The 19005-nt window shown below is 43.3% G+C and overlaps 1 protein-coding gene across 1 annotated transcript in view; it reads right to left on the reverse strand.

Annotated features, from left to right (window-relative positions):
• Positions 1-19005, reverse strand: part of arhgef40 (Rho guanine nucleotide exchange factor (GEF) 40) — a 32765-nt gene that overhangs the window by 12886 nt on the left and 874 nt on the right. Inside the window, exons 2-10 of the mRNA XM_071515274.1 lie at positions 10858-10947; positions 9716-9823; positions 6584-6869; positions 4518-5778; positions 3807-4048; positions 3434-3619; positions 2269-2383; positions 1175-1268; positions 929-1015 (exon numbers count right to left, since the gene is read on the reverse strand). Of these exons, the coding sequence (XP_071371375.1) occupies positions 929-1015; positions 1175-1268; positions 2269-2383; positions 3434-3619; positions 3807-4048; positions 4518-5778; positions 6584-6869; positions 9716-9823; positions 10858-10947 (2469 nt within the window). The remainder of the gene's footprint in view (positions 1-928; positions 1016-1174; positions 1269-2268; positions 2384-3433; positions 3620-3806; positions 4049-4517; positions 5779-6583; positions 6870-9715; positions 9824-10857; positions 10948-19005) is intronic.

Consider the following 19005-nt stretch of genomic DNA (forward strand, 5'->3'; position numbering starts at 1 on the left):
AATGCATATGTAATATGTATAAACATATAGTACGTATATGTCTGATTTAGATCTTTAATGTTAATAATGCAAAATGATCTGTCTTTCATCAGTCTCTATGAACTACGATATAAGTTTTGGTAAAGAATGTTTATTATTTATTTAGTTATTTCACATCAGATTAGGAAACACCTGCTTGAACTAATGCATTACCTCACTATTTTGTCTCAATTTCGATAATTTATCAACATCTATTTTCTTTATTTATAAATAATGACGTCTCGCTTTTAATAAAGGTAAGCAGTTTGCAACATATCCTTCTGATTAGAGATCCACTTTATTAACATTGTAAGACCATAATATCAACCATGTGGCAAGAAAAACCCCTTTGCATGCGTTTGAAAAGTAATTCCGGGTTTGGGGACTAATCTGCCGATCAATGCGCTGAATTACCGGAAAAAATGGGAGTTATTTGCAAACTCTACATCTGCCAAATATATGGAAATCAGGGTTATTTAGATTCAAGCCGCATGTGGATGTGTGCTTCAGCTTAGAGCATCTGACACTCATCAAACTTACAAGGTACAAAAACAACTTTTGAGCATTTTACGTTTTTATGAAATGTTATTTCCTCTTGGCCTACACATATTTTAAACTGTCCCTCTTCATTAAATACTGAACAAAGGACTTTCAGGGAACTTGTATTTTGTTAGTTTAGACATACACATAGACTGAGTTTATATGTTGATTTTTTTCTTATTTCTTATTAGATCACCTGCTTTTACAAGTCCCATGTGGGTTTCTATCTCTCTTGCAGAGTTTGTGTTTTAACATGTATATTTGCAAATTAATTAATTAAAACCGACTAAACTAAGAGGAACTAATCTATGTTTTCATTGGTCCATAAGGTAACACTTAAAATGCAAACGTGGTTTGTGTATGAGGTCACCTCTACTCCGTCCAGATTGTGAGAAGGGGTCTCCTGCTGCTCCTCCAACAAAATCAGAACAGATCCCAGACCACCAGGAACCAACACCTGGAACACATGCACACACACACACACACACACACACACACACAACCTGAAACCACAGTCGGGGAAAAAACGCACAAGCTCTTGCGCTACTTGGTCACATCTGCAGGTAAACTAAAGCATACAAACCAACATTTAGCTAAATTAGTTTTTCTGTCTCACCTGGAACAATTTAAGTGCAGAGAGACAGAGAGCGGAGGGTGGAGACCGCCTGCTGTCCATTAGCACCGTCAGACCTTTCTCTTTGGCCGCAGGCCTGAGGAGGAAGGAGGCAGAGAGGTGGAGGTGGAGAGAAAGTTGATTAACACAGACAGGGACAGACCTGTAGCAGCTGGAATGGAAAAGAGGGGTTTTGTTCTAAAATGAGATATCTGCCATTTGAACGGAGTAATATCACAACTACTATGACAAAACGATAGCACAAACTTTAAACAGATTCTGGTACTTTATCACTTAAGTCATTTGTTGGCCAAATGATTTTACAGACTGGGTCATCTTCAGTATTTTTTAGGGATAACAAATGTGAACTTTACATAATTATTTCTTTCTAAAACTGTTGTAGAAGAATTGAAAGAAGAATTTAAGAATTTAAATTGTGCCAGGTAAATTGGGCAAGCTCAGAGAAGTATACTACATTGTTGTTGTTGTTTTTTTTTAACTTTGTTATAGTTTTCTAAAGTTTCTGGCACTTGCTGCGTTGTCCTAAGTGCTGACACAAAAAAAAAAACACAAGTCAAGTCAAGTTGACTGTCAAGTCAAATTCAATAATAAAGCACTTTTAACAAAACAGGTTTGTCATTAGGTGATGTAACGAGCAGAAAAGGACTCACATACAGATATAAACAAGAGAGAACACGCTTATCACAAAATTTAAGATACGGGGAGTGTGCGCGCATGTGTGTGTGTGTGCGTGTGTGCGTGTGTGTGTGTGTGTGTGTGTGTGTGTGTGTGTGTGTGTGTGTGCGTGCGTGCGTGCGTGCGTGCGTGCGTGCGTGCGTGTGACCAGGACAGCCTGGGGAAACGGATGGCTAGTGTGATGGGCGTTTATGTACATTGTAAGCTCAACTAAATGTTCAGGCCTTCACACTGGGTTTAAATACTGAAGCAGTGCTCGAATTCCTGACATTAGCCTGAAACTTCAAAAGGAAAGACCAAAACAAACTATTAAAAGTGTTTCAAATACTCAAATGCTTCTCTGAATTAATGTCCTGATTGGAGAATCAGGACCACAGCCTGCAGCTGCCACAGCGGCTTACCGAGTGATTCTGTGGTAGCAGGCCAGGACCCGGGCCATCTCGTCCTCGCAGGACCCCTCCTCAGGTGTATGCGTCTCCGTGACAACCAGAGCGCGTCCCAACCTGTCTACTGTACCTGTGGTTGGAGGGGTGACAGAGAGAAGAAAGGGAGGAGGCAGATAGTATTGGAATAGGAAGGTAAGGGAGAGTTATAATGTGTTGAGACTACGGTTAGACTGATATATTGTTTTACCAATAGAGTATAGGGCTTTTATTAAATATCGGACATCAGCCAGTTAATGTCGTCCACTCCCGATATGATGCAGGTTCCTCTTTGACCACAGCTACATAAAAGAGTCTGAAAAACCTTTAATGAAATGCTATTTTCTTTGCATATTTTGTTTTTTCACTTAGTTGTTCAATCATGCTTTTTTTTTGGTAAGTTAGTTCTTCATTTAAAGGCCTAATGTAGCCTAGAGTTTCCCCAACCATCCAATTCAATAGGTGTGGTGGGTCTCCCTGCCTTAAAGAGCTGCTTACCCTAAAAGAATTTCATTAGTCTGGGTTTCGATGGAGAGTTTTAGTGCCCTATGATGGTCTGAATGCTGTTTCAGAGGCTTTTCCAACCTGACAACAACATTTTGGGGTCAACACTGAATACATGGAAGTTTTTAGGCATAAAACTGGTCTAATGTAAAGATATTGAATATTGGCACAAAACATTGGCTATCGGCAGCTTCAGTACAGAAATATCAGTATCGGTCATTAAAAACCCATATTGGTTTAACCGTATTTGAAACCAGAAGCACAGAGAATTCATGCTTCAAAAATGATTCACTTAAGGGAAAGGACAGTCTGCTACTTCAGGTTGGACAATTAGATATTTTGTTCTTGTGCTATGGCACACAAACATTTCTGTAACTCGTTTACCTCCTGGGAACATAATTGACTTCTTCACACCATTAATTTACTGTATGCGTCTGTCCATTCTGCAGGAAGGATCCAGTTCAGTCTTTTACTGAACTATGCACTTTTCAAGTGATACATCATTTCCCAAGTCAGTTATCTTCCAAATTCCAAACTCACTCTATGAGAAAAATAAAGTGTGAAGCTGAACTGTTATTTTTCCCTCTGACCAATGACTTTGCTGAGCCGCATGACATAAGTAGGCCTACAAGGAACTTACCTGTCAACTTGAGCTTCCCTGATTGGAGAAACTCTGTCTCCAATTCCCTTAGTAGGGGAGGTTCTTTATATGAAAGTCCATTGGATTGGTCAGGATGTGCCTCTGACTCAGTCTCCTCTTTAGAGTGGTTCAATAAGGATGTGCCTGATTGGCCAGTACAGACAGGCAAAGACTCTGGTTTTGTCTCTGTTGAGGGATGCAAAGATTATCATGAGGATAAAATATTCCAAGCAGCAAATAAAATCAATAAGCACAGAGGAATGTATGAAACACCAAGACTTGCGGGTTTAAAACACGACACAGTAGCCAGTAAAACCATAAAACATAGCAAAAGTATCAATGTATATGTTTTAATTTTCAGTTAACTTCAAACCTGTGCTGCTTTTCCTTGAGCGAGTGTCCTCTGTCCCCTCATTGGTTGAAGTACATTTTCCATCAGGTCCGTCTGTCTGTTCTGCTTGTTCTGATTGGTTGTCCTCTGTGATTGGTAGTTTTGTTGAGGAAGAGCAGGTGGGACTTGGCTGAGGAACTTTACTCGTAAGTTTAGAGCCCCTCTGGTGCCCACGGCCACCAGATCTGGCCCTCCCTTTGGCCCCTTTTCCCTTCCTTTTCCTCCTAAAAAACAAGGTACAGCATGGTTTTAATGAGGTAGAGTGTACAACAGAAAGTCAATTATCCCCATCACGCCAAAGTTTGTTATTCAGGGGTTAAAAAAAAAAAAAAAAAGATAAAAAAATTAATTTCCCAAATATTAAAATGTGTTAAATTTCCAGTACATCAATTTAAAATATGGCATGCAAAATAATCTGTGTATTTTGTTCATTCTTTGGCTTCTTTAGCTTCAGAAATCTGAGGTTTTACTGTGTTCTGTTAAATCCCTAGTGTTTGGATAGCACTTTTTCTCTTTAGTCTGTGTATATTTTCAGTTACATATACCTCTAACCTTTATGTGCCCAGGTAGAAATCACATGTAGGTGTTATATCCATTTTGTACTTTCATATGCAAGTGTGAAAAAAGAGTTTTTTTCACACAGGGCGCAGTACATATTTCTCATAAGAAACAAGTCTGTGAGTTCCACGGTACCTTGGTGCTCTGAATCCTGCTGTTTTGACTTCTTTTCCTCTGGGACACACTCTGTCCTCTGTCTTTCCCTCATCCCTTTCTTCTGTCAGGCTCATCTTTGGGTCAGAAGAACCAGTGCTGAGCCCAGAAAGTTTTGCTGAGCTGTCTGTCTCACCTTTGCCACTCCACTGGGAGTTCTTTGTTTTAGATCCACTAACCAACGGGCTGTTAGTATTCCCTCCACTTGCTGAAACATCAGCGAATGGCATCCCGGGTTTTATTCCACATTCTGGTGCATCTGATGTAGGCGTGGTAGCATCACTGTCTCCACTCAGTGGTTTATCTGTATCCTCGAAAACAGAGTCAGAGTGAGAACCGTTATCTGAGTGGCCCTCTATAACATGCACTGCTTTGTGATTCGTCAAGTCTTGGACCTCATTTGTGACCAAACTGTCACTGCTCCCAGAGTCTTTACTCCTGTGGCTGTCCCTGCATGGTTGTGTGAGGCCGTTACTCTCTCTCTCCCTGCCCACCCCAGGCCTCCTCTCCTTGGACGGACCGTCAAAATAGAGCCTGTGGCTTTCCAGGCCTTCAGAGTTTCGACTCGTTTTATCTCCTTCATCAGAGTCGTGGAGAGAAGAGGAATAGGACCGCCTCCCTCTGCTGGGGTCAATGACCGTTGGCGAGGGCCGAGAAGGTAACGCATCTCCCCTGGGGGCCACCACGTCTCTTTTGCCGCCTAGGACAGCTCGAAAGCTGCCTGACCCATCCATCCTCCCGTAGCCCCAGGCTTTCCCCTTCCTGAGTTTGATGGCCTTACTTTTCCTACACAAAGGCAACGTCTTGGTCTTACAGATCCCGTGCATCTCCAGGTACCTCTGCCTTGGGTCAACCCCTCCATCAGGGCCTCCTCTGGGCTCCAAGAGCTCCACGTAGTCCCCATCCATCTGGGGGTGCCTCGCTGTCCGCCCGAGCCCATCTTCGCTGCGCCTTCGCCGGGGGAGAGCAGGCTCGGCGTCCAGACCGTCTGGAGGTAGGTCGTCGTCCTCCTCCTCATCCCAGGACCAGGAGTCTAGTTCTCCAGAGGAAGATCCACCCCAGCCCCCGAGGCTGCTGTCCCCCTCACTGGGCATGCGGTTGGGTATGGAGCCCTTGTGGTGGGACATCAGGCCCAGCTCATCAGAAGGGTCGTGGATGAATTTTGGGTAGACCACCTCTTTCCACGGTAAGCGGACGACCCCGTCACACGTGCTGACCAGGCAGGTATCTAGACCTCCTCCGACTGTACAGAGTAGAGAGAGGAGTCAGAATGAAAGATAGATCATTATGTGCAACCTACTGTATATACAGTGTATTTTAGATTTCTAACCCTAAATACATTACTTATTATGCTGCCTTTCCTTAGCTTTTGCACTATTTGGTGGGCACCTTCAGCCACATGAGTGCATATTTTTAGGATAGATGGCCTCTGTGGGAATTGAATATCTAACCCTAGCAGTACTAGTGCCATACTCTACATTCTAGTGAATTTAGCTAATGCTCTTATTCAGAGTGACTTATAATGAGCAAGCAGGTAGGGGTTGAGCATCTTGCTCAAGGACAATTCACCAGGACACATGAATGTTGCTGGGACTGAACCTTCTGGTTTCTGGTTATGGGACGGTTTCTGCCACCCTGCTGCCTATTGCTATCCATATCTCCTCCACCCCCTTCTCCTGTAGCAATTCCAAATGCCACTCCTCTCCCATAAACATCTATCTCCTAGTCATGCATACATCTAACTCAATTCACATTCTTGCCCTCTTCGTCACGGTTGTTACTTTCTGGCCAGGCTGCAAAGCTGGAACTTGTCTTTTTCACCTGAAAAGTTGTTATGAACCTAATACTCACTTAAATCATTAAGAAGACCTTATGAACAATATAAATTTGTGATCAGCAATTTTTGAAGATACAGCGATTTTTAACTTCGAGACTTAGCTAGAAAGTGAAAAACATATGGCCATCTGGGAGAACAGAAGTTGAATTGTGGGAGCAGTATAGCAATACTTTTTAGGGGCGGTATTGCGAACATGGAAACCCTTCCTTACCTTCTCTCTTGTGGCCCCGTTCCTTGTTGACGCTGTGCAGCCACTCGGTGGTGAACACCAGGGGGTGCTGTGACTCGGGTACCAAGATTTCCTGGACCGTGCGCCCCCCAGGGGCCAGGCACTTTAGGGCCAGCCGGGGACAGCGTGTGGAGAAGGGGACCACCTGCAGGTAGAAATCTGTACTGCGCAGGAGCCTCCAGTCCAGGGTGGAGAGCTGGACGACCACTTTCTCACCCAGACAGAGGGGCCAGCCGGAGTGGAGGAACAAGCAACCCAGGTACTGAGACTGAGACGAAAAATATAGGAGGGAATGGAGATAGAGGATGAAACAATGTTAAATGTATAGAATAAAAATATTAAGACTTAATCTGCATGAAATGAAATCTTACATGTAACAAATCTTAATGCACTCTCACTGCCCTTTAGAAATGTAGTCTTTTGAGTTTCATCCCCCCAAAAAACACCCCTAGTATAGGCTAATTTGTGGGTCACAGTTGTCATCATAGCTTGCACAGGTTACACACACACACACACACACACACGTCTCACCCATTCACAAACCAGGACTCACATGAGCCGGTTTGTGCCTGTTTGCACGGCTGTGTTGTGCGCTTGGTCATTCAAACAAGTAGAATTTCTAGAACTAATGCCACATTAGTCAACAGTATTGAATAGTTCAGGCAGAGGCTCAAAAGGTCAAATGACAATGCCACATTAAATTTCAGACGCGTGACTCATTGGGAGCTATTCAGTGTTTTACAAAGTGTAAAACAGCTTAGCTAGCATGACAGTGAGAAGACACTAGATAACTGTAGATAGTCAGCGTGTGAGTCAGACAAACATGCAGATGACCAACTCTTCACAATAGCAGGCCACCGTCAAAACAGTCCACTGGTTCATGAGCGACAAACACAACACACCACATCAAGTGGCTCTGTAAGATTGAGAAAATGAATGACTAAATCAATAGAAATAGTGATAACCTACACTAAACAACATGTAAATATAGAACATCCCACATGTTGCACAGCGAATAATAGAATCTTTTTAGCACATACTCAGTTTGTTAGTTAAATTCGGGCGGAGGGGAGAAGGCCTCTGGCTTGGTAGGCCTGTGCACCAACAATCACCACATCTATTTATAAAAACTACCTTCATACAAACACTGCTCCCACCTTAATCAATCCAGATAGATCTATATCCCCTCTCATGTAGTCAGAGGTGTAAAACTCATGCAGATCCTCTCTCGCCTGTCCCCGGTCACATACTATAATCCACAGACACGGGGCTTCTCCCTCCCCCCTCCTCAACTCCTCACTCCGTGCCCTCCTGACTCACGAGACATGATCGAATTATATTCCTTGCTCAGCCTCCCCTCCACCTCCCGTTTTCTACCTCTCTCTCTCTCTCTCTCTCTCTCTCTCTCTCTCTCTGCCTTATTCAATTTCTTCCCTTCATTCCTCCCTCTGTCTCTTTCCTTGCCTGTATGGCAAAGTTCCAGGGAAGGAAAATTTGTCTGGGAGGATATATGAGCATTATAAAACATGTGTCACTTTTCCTGTCTTTAAAAGATTGCGTTTGTCTTTTTTTTGAGTCAGTCCACATTCTATAACTCTCTCTCTCTCTCTCCACTCCCCCTCCCTCCTTCTCGTTCTCCCTCAATGTACCCCAGTGTTCACTCCCTCTTTCCCACCTCCCATTTCTCAACCACTTCTCAATCAGTCTACTATAGTCTGCAACCTCCAGCGTCTTCTCTTTTTCGGGCTCACACCACACACACATACACACACACACTCACACATGTAAACACACACACACACACACACACACACGCAAGCACGGTGAATGAAAGCCATGTTCATTCTCTCCTTCATTCTCCCACACCCACCCCTTCTCTGTTACTCACTCTCTCTTTTCCCCACTCTCTCTCTCCTCCTCCTACGTCTCTCCTTCTCTCTCTCTCTCTCTCTCTCTCTTTCCCCTCTCTCTCTCCCGGTGCACGGCAGTAACACAGTCACATATGGAAAGAATTATTGTCATGACTCACACTCTAACTCCCGTCCCAGGCAGCTCCTCTCAGCGACAATGAAAACATAGTTTGCTCACAATGCATGTGTGTGTGTGTGTCAGTGTGTGTGTGTGTGTGTCTAGGAAAAATGCATAGGGAAATATGAGAAATTTCTATGAGAATTAGCCTCCAGCCTTTTGTTAAACAGTGTGTGTTGTTTATCTTTGCGTGTGTGCGTCTAGGAACGTCATAATATGAGGAATGCTGGTGGTCAGAATGAGCCTCAGAGCTTGTGTTAAACAGTGTGTGCTGCACCATATTTGTTTGTCTTTGTGTGTGTGTGTGTGTGTGTGCAAGAGTGTGTGTGAGAGAGAGAGAGAGAGAGAGAGAGAGAGAGAGTGTGTGATGTGAAAGTCGCCTGTTTGTACAGTGTTTGCATAATGTATCCCATATCATATGTTTGTGTGCATATGCTTTTGTGCATTTACGAGTACACATACATTATAGAAGCGTGAGTCTGCAAATTGTAACCAATACTCCTTAATTTATTTATGCTTCACTTGAATTTATTTCATGTGTCTCACTCTATTCAGTGCAAATTCCAGGGCAGGAAACTACCTCTTCTGTCTACAGGCCACAGTGGCTGGTGAATCCTAAATTTCACCAGCTGCTTTCACTATTTTACCAGCCAAGTAGAGTTTTAGAGCAGAATAGAACCTCCAAATTGTAGTTTATAATATGTGTAGTACTGTGTAGTGTGTGTATTATCTTTTCAATGTCTTGCACTGTCCCTTTGCACTGTATGTGAGGTCACTATACTGTGAAACTCTTTAAGTTCACAATACGAATCTGCACCAGTGTCACCAAGACATGAAAATACCCTGGTGGCCACTTTGATCCAAAGCACCTCAAGGTACAAAGGGTGCATTCATTTTCAGAGGGGAATCAAGCCACTAACCTTGGCAGTGAAAGTGCTATGCTCTACCACTGAGCTACAAAGAACCAGAAGAAGACAGACTTCTATCAAATTCCTGAACAGTTATTGGATTTGACGGTTCACTCTGCTTCTGATTATACAGCTATGTGTGTGTTCTAATCCGCAGTGTTTGTAAATTGGGACTCACGCAGGCGTGCTGCTGGAGTTTGTGCAGGAGATGCTTGGCAGGGACGAAGTAGTCCAAGAGGTAGCGAAGACTGTCATGTTGATAGGTCGACTCAAGGACCGAGAAGACCTGCACAAATATGCAAACAGGAACAAACACTTCAGTGAACATGGATGGATGCAGCTCATTAAAAGGGGCATGATGGCTATCAGAACAAAATGCCATAGACTTCACATATCATCGCTGTCCGGTGAAAACATAACTTCTCCAAAATATCAACTTGTTTTCAATGGATCCAATGGATTTCGAAAGTGTTTCATAATACCAAGGATGGTAGAATTTTCCCAACCCATAGAGGAGCATGTAATCCAAAAATTAAAACATGAAATTCACCAAGATGTTTTCACATGATAACAGCGATATGAGAGATTTTTACTGTTAAATTATTGCAAATGTGTGGGCCGGTTTTTATGCCACATTCACGTCATATCAGGAGAAGCAGAAGAACGGGATGACATCTCGCTGCTACGTGTTTAACTCGCTGGACCACCCACATCCAAGATGGCAATCGTAAGGTCAAGTCAAGTCAAGTTTATTTGTATAGCGCTTAATCACATGAAAACCTCATCAGGAAAAAAAAATTATAGGAACCTTGGGTTGAGCTACTAGGACAACTGTTGTCATTGACAACTTACTTCAAAAACAACCATTAATGAACTGCAGCAGATATTGTTCACGTTTTATAAGTGGAGTTGATTGTATTACTGTGAATATAACTGATAAATTGGATTTTGATCAGCTTTGCCAACATGGATTCACTGGTGGATTCACTGCCATGTTTCCTGCGTGTGTTGACATACTTTCACAACTTTCACAACGCCAAGTGGAAGATATTGGAGCCTCAAAAACATTCCCACATCTTACTTGTAATCACCATTAGGAAGTTTTTCCTAGTCAGCAGCTCGTATTTACGGTAAATCTGAGATGACGTGAACGTGGCAATCGTGCCAGTATTTCGTGGTATAGGTCATTTCCACAAGCTCGGCTACTAGGAGCAGTTACCATATCTGGGGAAGGCAATGCACCAATGCAATCTGCTCCCATGTGCACTGTAATCACATATGTATGACTTGAATAAATATGTGTGTGTTTGTGAGATGTACCTGGGAGAGGAGAGGTGGGGCGGTGCTCTCAAAGGGAGGGTAAAGAGATGAGAGCGCCCCCTGCACACAATCCTCCACTGCCTCCGAACCCTGAGAGAGCGAGAGAGAGAGCGAGAGAGAGAGAGAGAGAGAGAGAGAGAGAGAGAGAGAGAGAGAGAGAGAGAGAGGGAGAGGGAGAGAAGGAGGTAAAAAAATGGTAAGCAAAGAGTTAATCCATAACCGGACACTGAATGAACTCTGCAATGTCTGTGTTTGTGTTTAACAGCCAGCTTGTCTCGCTCATACACTGACACACACACACACACACACACACACACGCAATCACACACACACACACACACACACACACACACACACACACACACACACACACACAGACAGACAAACACACACATACTCCACTTTCAACTTCCTGTTGTACGGTCTGGGGAGTGTCAAACATTTCCTCCAAGGCCCAGTGAATGTAGGAACCCCCTGAACAAAGAGACGGACCACTGCAGCATGTTAACTCCCTAATACCCGACACTCGCTCCCTCAGTCACTTACATGCATGCATGTGCATGCAAGCACAGGCACACACATGCGCACACACACACACACACACACACACACATCAACAAAGGCCATAAAAAAACTAATATGAATGTATGGACCCATATATGCATGCACAGTTGCATGCACATACACACATTCACTGGCACACACACACACACGCACGCACGCGCGCACACACACACAAACACATCATAACACTAGGCCTGCCAGTGAGGTGGAGGGTGACAGAGCAGAGCACGCAACACATACAGTGTTTATTTTTCTACTGGACTGTTGGCATGGTAACCTGTAACTTTTTTTCTCTCTTTTCCAACCTCTTTCTTTCTCTTTCCCCTCCCTCCTGATTTCCTCTCCAACCTCCCATCTACTCTCTCTCTCTCTCTTTCTCTCTATCGTTTTCATCCCCCTCCCTGGTCCCCCCCCCCCCCCCCCCCCATCTCCTCTTTTACCCAACTTTCTTTGTTTCACCTCGATCCGACTCTCTGAACGTCATCTGACAACAATTATGTTGGGATTCTCTTCAACAGACGGCATATTGTGCTGAATAACTACAAAACCCAGAGGATGGATAGAAAGCCATGGGAGAATGAGAAAACACAGAATGGGAGAACAGATTGTAGGAAAAAGGAGAGAGGGCCAGGAGGGAATGAGCTAGTGGTGCGGGGGTTGTGGAAGAAGGAAGACCTGGGTTCAAAGGCATTTGCAAATCATTTTTTATGGTTTGTTTTAGCTTACAGATGGGTGAGGTTTTATGAATAGGACAATACAAATGAATACCACAAAGTTTAGACCATCACAGGAAAGTATTTGAAAATCAATTTTAGTATGCTTTCCTATGACTGACAACTATATCTGAATTGCCCTGATGCAATAAACCCAAAACACAAATCAGGTATTCAAAGGAGGTTAAAACAAATGTTGAGACTTATTTGCAATTACTATTTGACCCAGGTCTGGAAGAGAGAGGGAGAAGAATGGAAATGTTGGGACTAGTGAAGAGAAAGAACAACAAACTATAGGAATAGGGTGGAAAATAAAGGGGAAAAAAAGCCACTGGAAGTGTGGGGGTTTCAAAACAGAGGGCTGAGAAATAGGGAGGAGAAAGTCAGGAGTTTGCACACAAAGTAGAGAACTCAGAAACGGTTGGAGACCTGCTCAGCTGAGGTCAGGGTCAGCGCCTTAATTGATTGTAATGGTTCAAGTTCAGACACAGGAGCTGTTAGGTCCGATTCCCCAGCCGCCGTGTTGGCTGCCTAGCCAAGGGAATTTTTCAACTGTGACTTCAACCCTAATGGCACTACTGGCACGGTGGCATTGGGCTCATATTCAGGCAGCTTTATTTTTCCATAGTAACAGAGAATTTTGGATGGGAGCTATGCGGTAACTTTGGAGCAAACAGATGACAAAACTTACATAAATGTTGCCATGCTGAACACGGTTACGTTTTCCAGAAGCTTTAGCTCAAGGGTCGTCTTAGTCCACCGGCTTTCAGTGAAACAAAAGTAAAAGTACTAAAATCCTTTTGTTTGGAAACCACACTGCATAAAAAAAGTCCACCTTAACAAGACATTAAGTGTTATGTTCAGTCTAAAAAACAGATTTTTCTCAAAATAAGTGAAACATTCTGCCAGTGAGGTGAGATAATTACACTTGCTTCCAATGCAGCTATACTTTTTCAAGTGTTATTATCTTGAAAAAAGTGTTATTATCTTCAAGTGTTACTATCTTTAAAAAAGTGTTATTATCTTCAAGTGTTATTATCTTGATCTGCCTTTTTCTTGCAGAAAAAGGCAGATCACTCCACCAGTATCAAGAAAATTACACCTGATTCCAGTAAATCCTTGAAACAAGATTATTTGCATTGGAGATATGTGAAATTACCTCACCCCACTAGCAGATTAATTAACTTATTTTAAGAAAATAAGATTCAATACTAGATGAAATAACTTATTGTGGGAAATTTTTGCAGGACCGCTGATATGGGTTGATTGACAACCAGTGATAAAGCATGGAAGAGAGAGATTTGTAGCATAAGACATGCAACTGTCTTCACAGACGTTTGTACAAACAATCATAGCAGACACACTCAGATATGTATAACGATGTATCCAAGACTAATACATACTGGATCAATACTTTTACAAAGAAACCATGCGTCAAAATCTCGCTTTATATACTCTAACAGAACTCATCTCTGCCACCTATTTGATATACAAAGGTAGATTCAAAGGTAGACACATTAGAGTCTGTGTAAGGCTGTATACATTATTTACACCGTGCTTGGACTATAGTAAACAACAGTCTGTCAGAGAGCATGTGTAATAGGTGTAGTGGTAGTAAAGGAGCTTTTAAACAGCCTCCTGGCTCACTGACAGAACATACTGAGTCTAGTAAAAGCACAGTGGGGGGTTCGCTGGATTGCAAGGCGAGCCAGCAGGAGCTTCCTCTTAGACTCAAGCCCTTTTGTTTAAGCATCCCGCAAGACTTGAGTTAATTCAACACAGAGACTGAAGGTAAAGTAAAGTAAAGTCTAAACCTTGCCTTGCTGACCTATTGGACACTTGCTGGTATCCTTTTAAACGATTCAAGTTGATTCAACCTCTTTTCTTAGTGAAGACCCTTTGCTTTATGTATTATAACACTGACTATAAGTGACATTAGCCAATCTAAAGGAATTTCCTTATTGATGGTTCGGGGAAACCTGTGGTCAAATAGTAGTTGAGGTCTTTCCCAAACACTTAATCTGTCCAATATCTTCACGTTGCATGGGAACGACTTTGCAATTTGAGCCCATCTGGTCCTGCAAAGTCCACACCACAACGAAACACTCATTCAGTGTCATGGCTTAAGTATAGATATATAGATATAGAGTAAATGGGCCACTCAGGTGCATGCAGGGTGTATCTAACTCTGCAGCAGTCTTTCTTCATGCTTGTTAGCATCACAGAGTTTTCAGTCCTACAGTTTTATAATCTGCTGATAGTGGGGACAGACAAATATGCAAACCTCAACATAGCTAACCTGAAATAATATTTGGTTTGGATGAGCAAGGTACAATTGTACACCACTAGCACCCCCCCACCCCACCCCCTCTTTTTGCTTAACTGGCTCTCTGTGTATCCATGCCTGTAGACAAAGTTTCAACAGGATATATCGCTGCTAATATCCAAAGAATGGAATTTCAATCTGGAAGCGCAATCACTCACATACACTTTGGGATTTAAGTCTTATGTTAGGGAGGGAAAGAGTGATGCTGCTACTAGAAGGTCACGTACATTGCTGTGAGCGTTACCCAACTTGGTGCGCCGATTCAACACAACCTGCTCAACCTGAACTCTGCACATGACAATTTGATTATTCCCACAGGCGTAAGTTGAGTCACCAAAAAGCTATCAGTTTAAAACATAATTAAGCAATATCACACGAGAGGGAGTGCTGTTATGTGAGGCTGCAGGCCGAGTGTTGAAGATATAATTACAGCTGTGGTGATATACAGTATAACAGCATGACCTTGAGTGTGATATTGGTTTTATACAACAGTTCTCTAAACAACGCTATTTATCAAGTAATGGTAATTTGAGATAACGGATTATGATTTTTGTCTTTTATTCGTCTCCGCCAACAAAAAAGCAGCCCCCTCAGGATTCCACTACCAAGTGTTGCCAAGCAACACATAAATTGTTTATGCTAGAACACCTGTAAAGCGGAGTGATACATATAGTAAAACGTCCCACTGCTGTTATACTGTATGTCGGCACTCATGGAATGCCTCCTGTCCAATCAACTTACTCGAACTAACCGGAACTAACTGTTGTATAACACTGCATATTTTCACGGTGAACTCTAATGCTTATAATTTCAGTAATAAATCTATGTCATGAGTTTTGTCGGTTTAAAGGGTCAAGTTGATTCATGTAGTGTTGTACTCGATTATCGTCTATAGCCTACCAGTGCATCCAAATGCAATCAGACACTGTTCTTGTCTTTCCCAGACCCATAAGTGCACATGAAACAAAGTAGCCCTGATTAGATTTGTAAACTAGGTTACTATATTCAGATGCCTAGACAGGAAGAGAGTCTCATGTAAAAGTGGGTGCCTCCTCCTGAAGTGGCTGCGAGTGTGTTATCCAGTTTGGAATATGACACTCAATGCTAATGCTACTCAGGTATCTGGTATAGAGGCTTTGCAGTTGCCTCACAAATCTCCCATCAATATGTTTGGTACCATCTTGGAGGTCCACTGGAGAATTCATTCATTCATTCATTCATTTTCCAGACCCGCTTATTATTCCTACTCAGGGTCACGGGGGCGCTGGAGCCTGTCCCACCATGCATTTGGGCGGAAGGCAGGTTCGCCAGTCCATCACAGTACACTACTGGAGAATTGGCGATACGTAAATAATGGCTAACTGTATGACAACTGGGCTCGAAAAAGAGAGATAGCTACCTGAAAAAGATTGTTGTGGTGTGAGTGTAGAGTAACCTTAGCAAAAGTGAATATCAGGTACTTTTGTTTCCAAATTCAGGTTACACTCTGAGTTGTAGCTGCAGCTTAGTTAACCTGAGCACACTGTTTTTTTTGGCATTGTTAGCTAGCTAAATATAACCAGCAGGTTAATTCTGCAAAGCATCCAATAACATACTATAGCCACAACTATAGCCACTAGGCTACTAGGCTAGATTCTACTAGATACATTAGCTAATGCACAAATGAGATGTGTTTACAAGAAGACAGAGATAGTTGGCTAACCAGATAGCCTACTATGATTTGCTTGACATTATCTAGCCTAAACACAAAATTTATGAGATTTATCAGTGGTAAAATGATCAGTTCTCGGTCAAAAGTACAAATTAGTACAAAGTAATCATGTCTATTCAGTTCTGTTGAGACGGACAAGTTGTACGTTTCGAAACACAATCAGCTGTTTACAGCCACTGTTGCTAAGAGCTGAGGACCTCCAATATGGCCGCCAGAGGGTGTGTTACATCCCCTGAAAGTCCTCTTTTGGAAAAGGTGTGTGTGTGTTCATGTACCAGCTGTGTGAGTGCAGTATTCCGGTCTGTATGGACGTTGAGTGTATGTGGGTGGGCGAATGGTGTGTGTGTGTGTGTGTGTGTGTGTGTGTGTGTGTGTGTGTGTGTGTGTGGCGAATATGGAGACACGGTACAGAATCAGCATGTGTCACTCTTCCGTCAGACTTCCTGTGTTTCTCTGCTGGACGCAGACTGAAATGGAAGAGGCCGCAGTAGTCCTCCAAACAGACAAACAGATGCTTGGCATAGTGAGAGAGAGAGAGAGAGAGAGAGAGAGAGAGAGGGAGAGTCAGATGCAGAAGATAGGGATAATTGGGAATGTGAGTGACTTGTGAGGAAGGGAAAGAGTGGCTGGAATACACATAATACTTGAATTAAGCTTACTGAGGAGAGGAGGAGAGAGTGAGTGAGAAACAAAGAGAGAGAGAAACAGAGAGAGAGAGAGAGCTAGAGAGTCAGACAGGGAGAGGGAGAGAGAAAAGGAGGAGGAGGCTGACCAGTGGGAGAGATCGATGGGAAACAAGAGCAGCAGCAGCCATGATAGAAACCAGATGTAGACCCTACGGTACATGACCGGGAGAGAGGGAGAGAGAGAGAGAGAGAGAGAGAGAGAGAGAGAGAGAGAGAGAGAGAGAGGAAGAGCAGAAGGGAGGGAAGGGGGTGGGAGGTGGTGGGGGGAAGACTAGAGGCAGAGAGGATAGGAGAGGGGAGGTGTAGAGAGGGAGACAGAAAAAAAAGAGGCAGACAGACAAAGGGAAAAGAGGACAAAGAGGAAGAAAGAGGAGAGCCTCTAAGAGACTGATTTCCTCTCCTAAATCTTCCTGTATAATCTAACCAGACCGGGGTCAAACAGGCAAAGACGTTTTATGGCTTGTTTTAGCCTACTGAAGTGCCAGACTGGTGGAGTTTGCTGCAGAGGACCGTACAGTAAGGCAAGCTGCACACCAGACGTGATTTTTTCACGAGGCGAACAGTTCGTCGTCTGTGAGAGGCGAATAACCATGTGAGCATGGCATGATGGGATAGGTGGCGATGCGAACAAGGGCCGCGAAAAGTTTCGTATTCTACAAATGAGAACGACGATCGCAGTACAAGGACCAATCACATTTGGTTAAAGCTAGAGACTGTTGGTCTTCCTGGACGTTACCGGACGAAGCCTAAAATACTTGATGCTAACTTAAACTCTGGTTAGCTAAACAAGTAACAAGCCTAACTCCATCACATCCAAATAGCTGTAGCCACTTAACTAGCTCACTAGTAAAGCACGATATTATGTTAATTAAGATTTAGTTTTCCATATATTATGCTTATGGATTATGAGCAAAATGAAATGAGGAACATGTTCAAATACAAAATCAGTCTCCGTAAACAATGTTAAACAAACTGAGAAGCTGCTCAGATGCTTGTCTCCGAAACACACCCAATGACCCTTTGACCCTTGGTCTGCATATAGGCTACAGAAAGTCACTTTGGGGATACATTTCTGTGATTGACAATTTAGCTAACACTATCTGGATTGTTCTAATGCTGTAAGCCCCACCCATCTGGTACTCCAAGCAGGTTAAAACAAACACAGAGAATTTTTTGCCAACTTTCATCAGAGTAGGTTTTTGGGATCAGTGTGTTGATTGGCTGGCTGGCTGGCTGGCTGGACTAGAGTGTTTCAAAATCAGTGGAGAGGAGACAGAGGGAAGGGAAATACCCTCTGTCACAGATTATGGGCAAAGGGGCACTGCTGTGTGTGTGTGTGTGTGTGTGTGTGTGTGTGTGTGTGTGTGTGTGTGTGTGTGCGCTTATGCTTGTACTGATGCATTTGAACACGTGCATATGTTACAGCATGCACAACAAATGTGCCAGTGTTATTAAAGGCAAAATGTTGATTTTTACACTTTCAGAGATAAATTACCACTAATGATTTTGCTGTGTGTGTGTGTGTGTGTGCGTGCGTGTGCGTGTGTTTGTGTGTGTGTGTGTGTGTGTGTGCACGTGCCTGTCTGTGTGGTGTACATGTGTTACTGTTTTCCATCCCTAGCCCTTTTTCTCAAAACTTTCCCATTTGGGTGTAGAGGCAGAAGAAACTCTGTTGCACATGTTCTCCCTTCCCTGAAGTCCATGCCATCCCTTGTTCTCTCTCTCTCTCTCTCTCTCTCTCTCTCTCTCTCTCTCTCTCTCTCTCTCTCTCTCTCCCCTTTTCTCTCAGGTCCAATGTGGAAAATGCGGCATCACCGAAACCACTGTCGCTGCTGTCCAAGTCTCCTAAAATAAAAAGTAACCCTACCCCCCTCTTTTATTCCGCTCTTTCCCACTTCAGCTCTCTCTCTCTCTCTCTCTCTCTCTCTCTCTCTCTCTCTCTTTCTTTCTCTCCGTCTGTCTGTCTTTCCCTCTCCCTGCCAAACTGCTCCACCCTGCTCCACCCGCACACAGAAGCGGGAACACTAATATAATCTAAATCAGGCACGCACTTTCTTTCTTCCTTTCTTTGCTGAATCTGCCTTGCTCTCTGTGTGTCACTTTCTGTGCCTTCCTGGGTGTGTGTGTGTGTGTGTGTGTGTGTGTGTG

This window comes from Centroberyx affinis, unplaced genomic scaffold (genome assembly GCF_046629955.1).
Source record: "Centroberyx affinis isolate AG114_WGS23_722 - 3 ecotype Tasmania unplaced genomic scaffold, CSIRO-AGI_Caff_v1 ptg000334l_1, whole genome shotgun sequence".
Taxonomy (NCBI): domain Eukaryota; kingdom Metazoa; phylum Chordata; class Actinopteri; order Beryciformes; family Berycidae; genus Centroberyx; species Centroberyx affinis.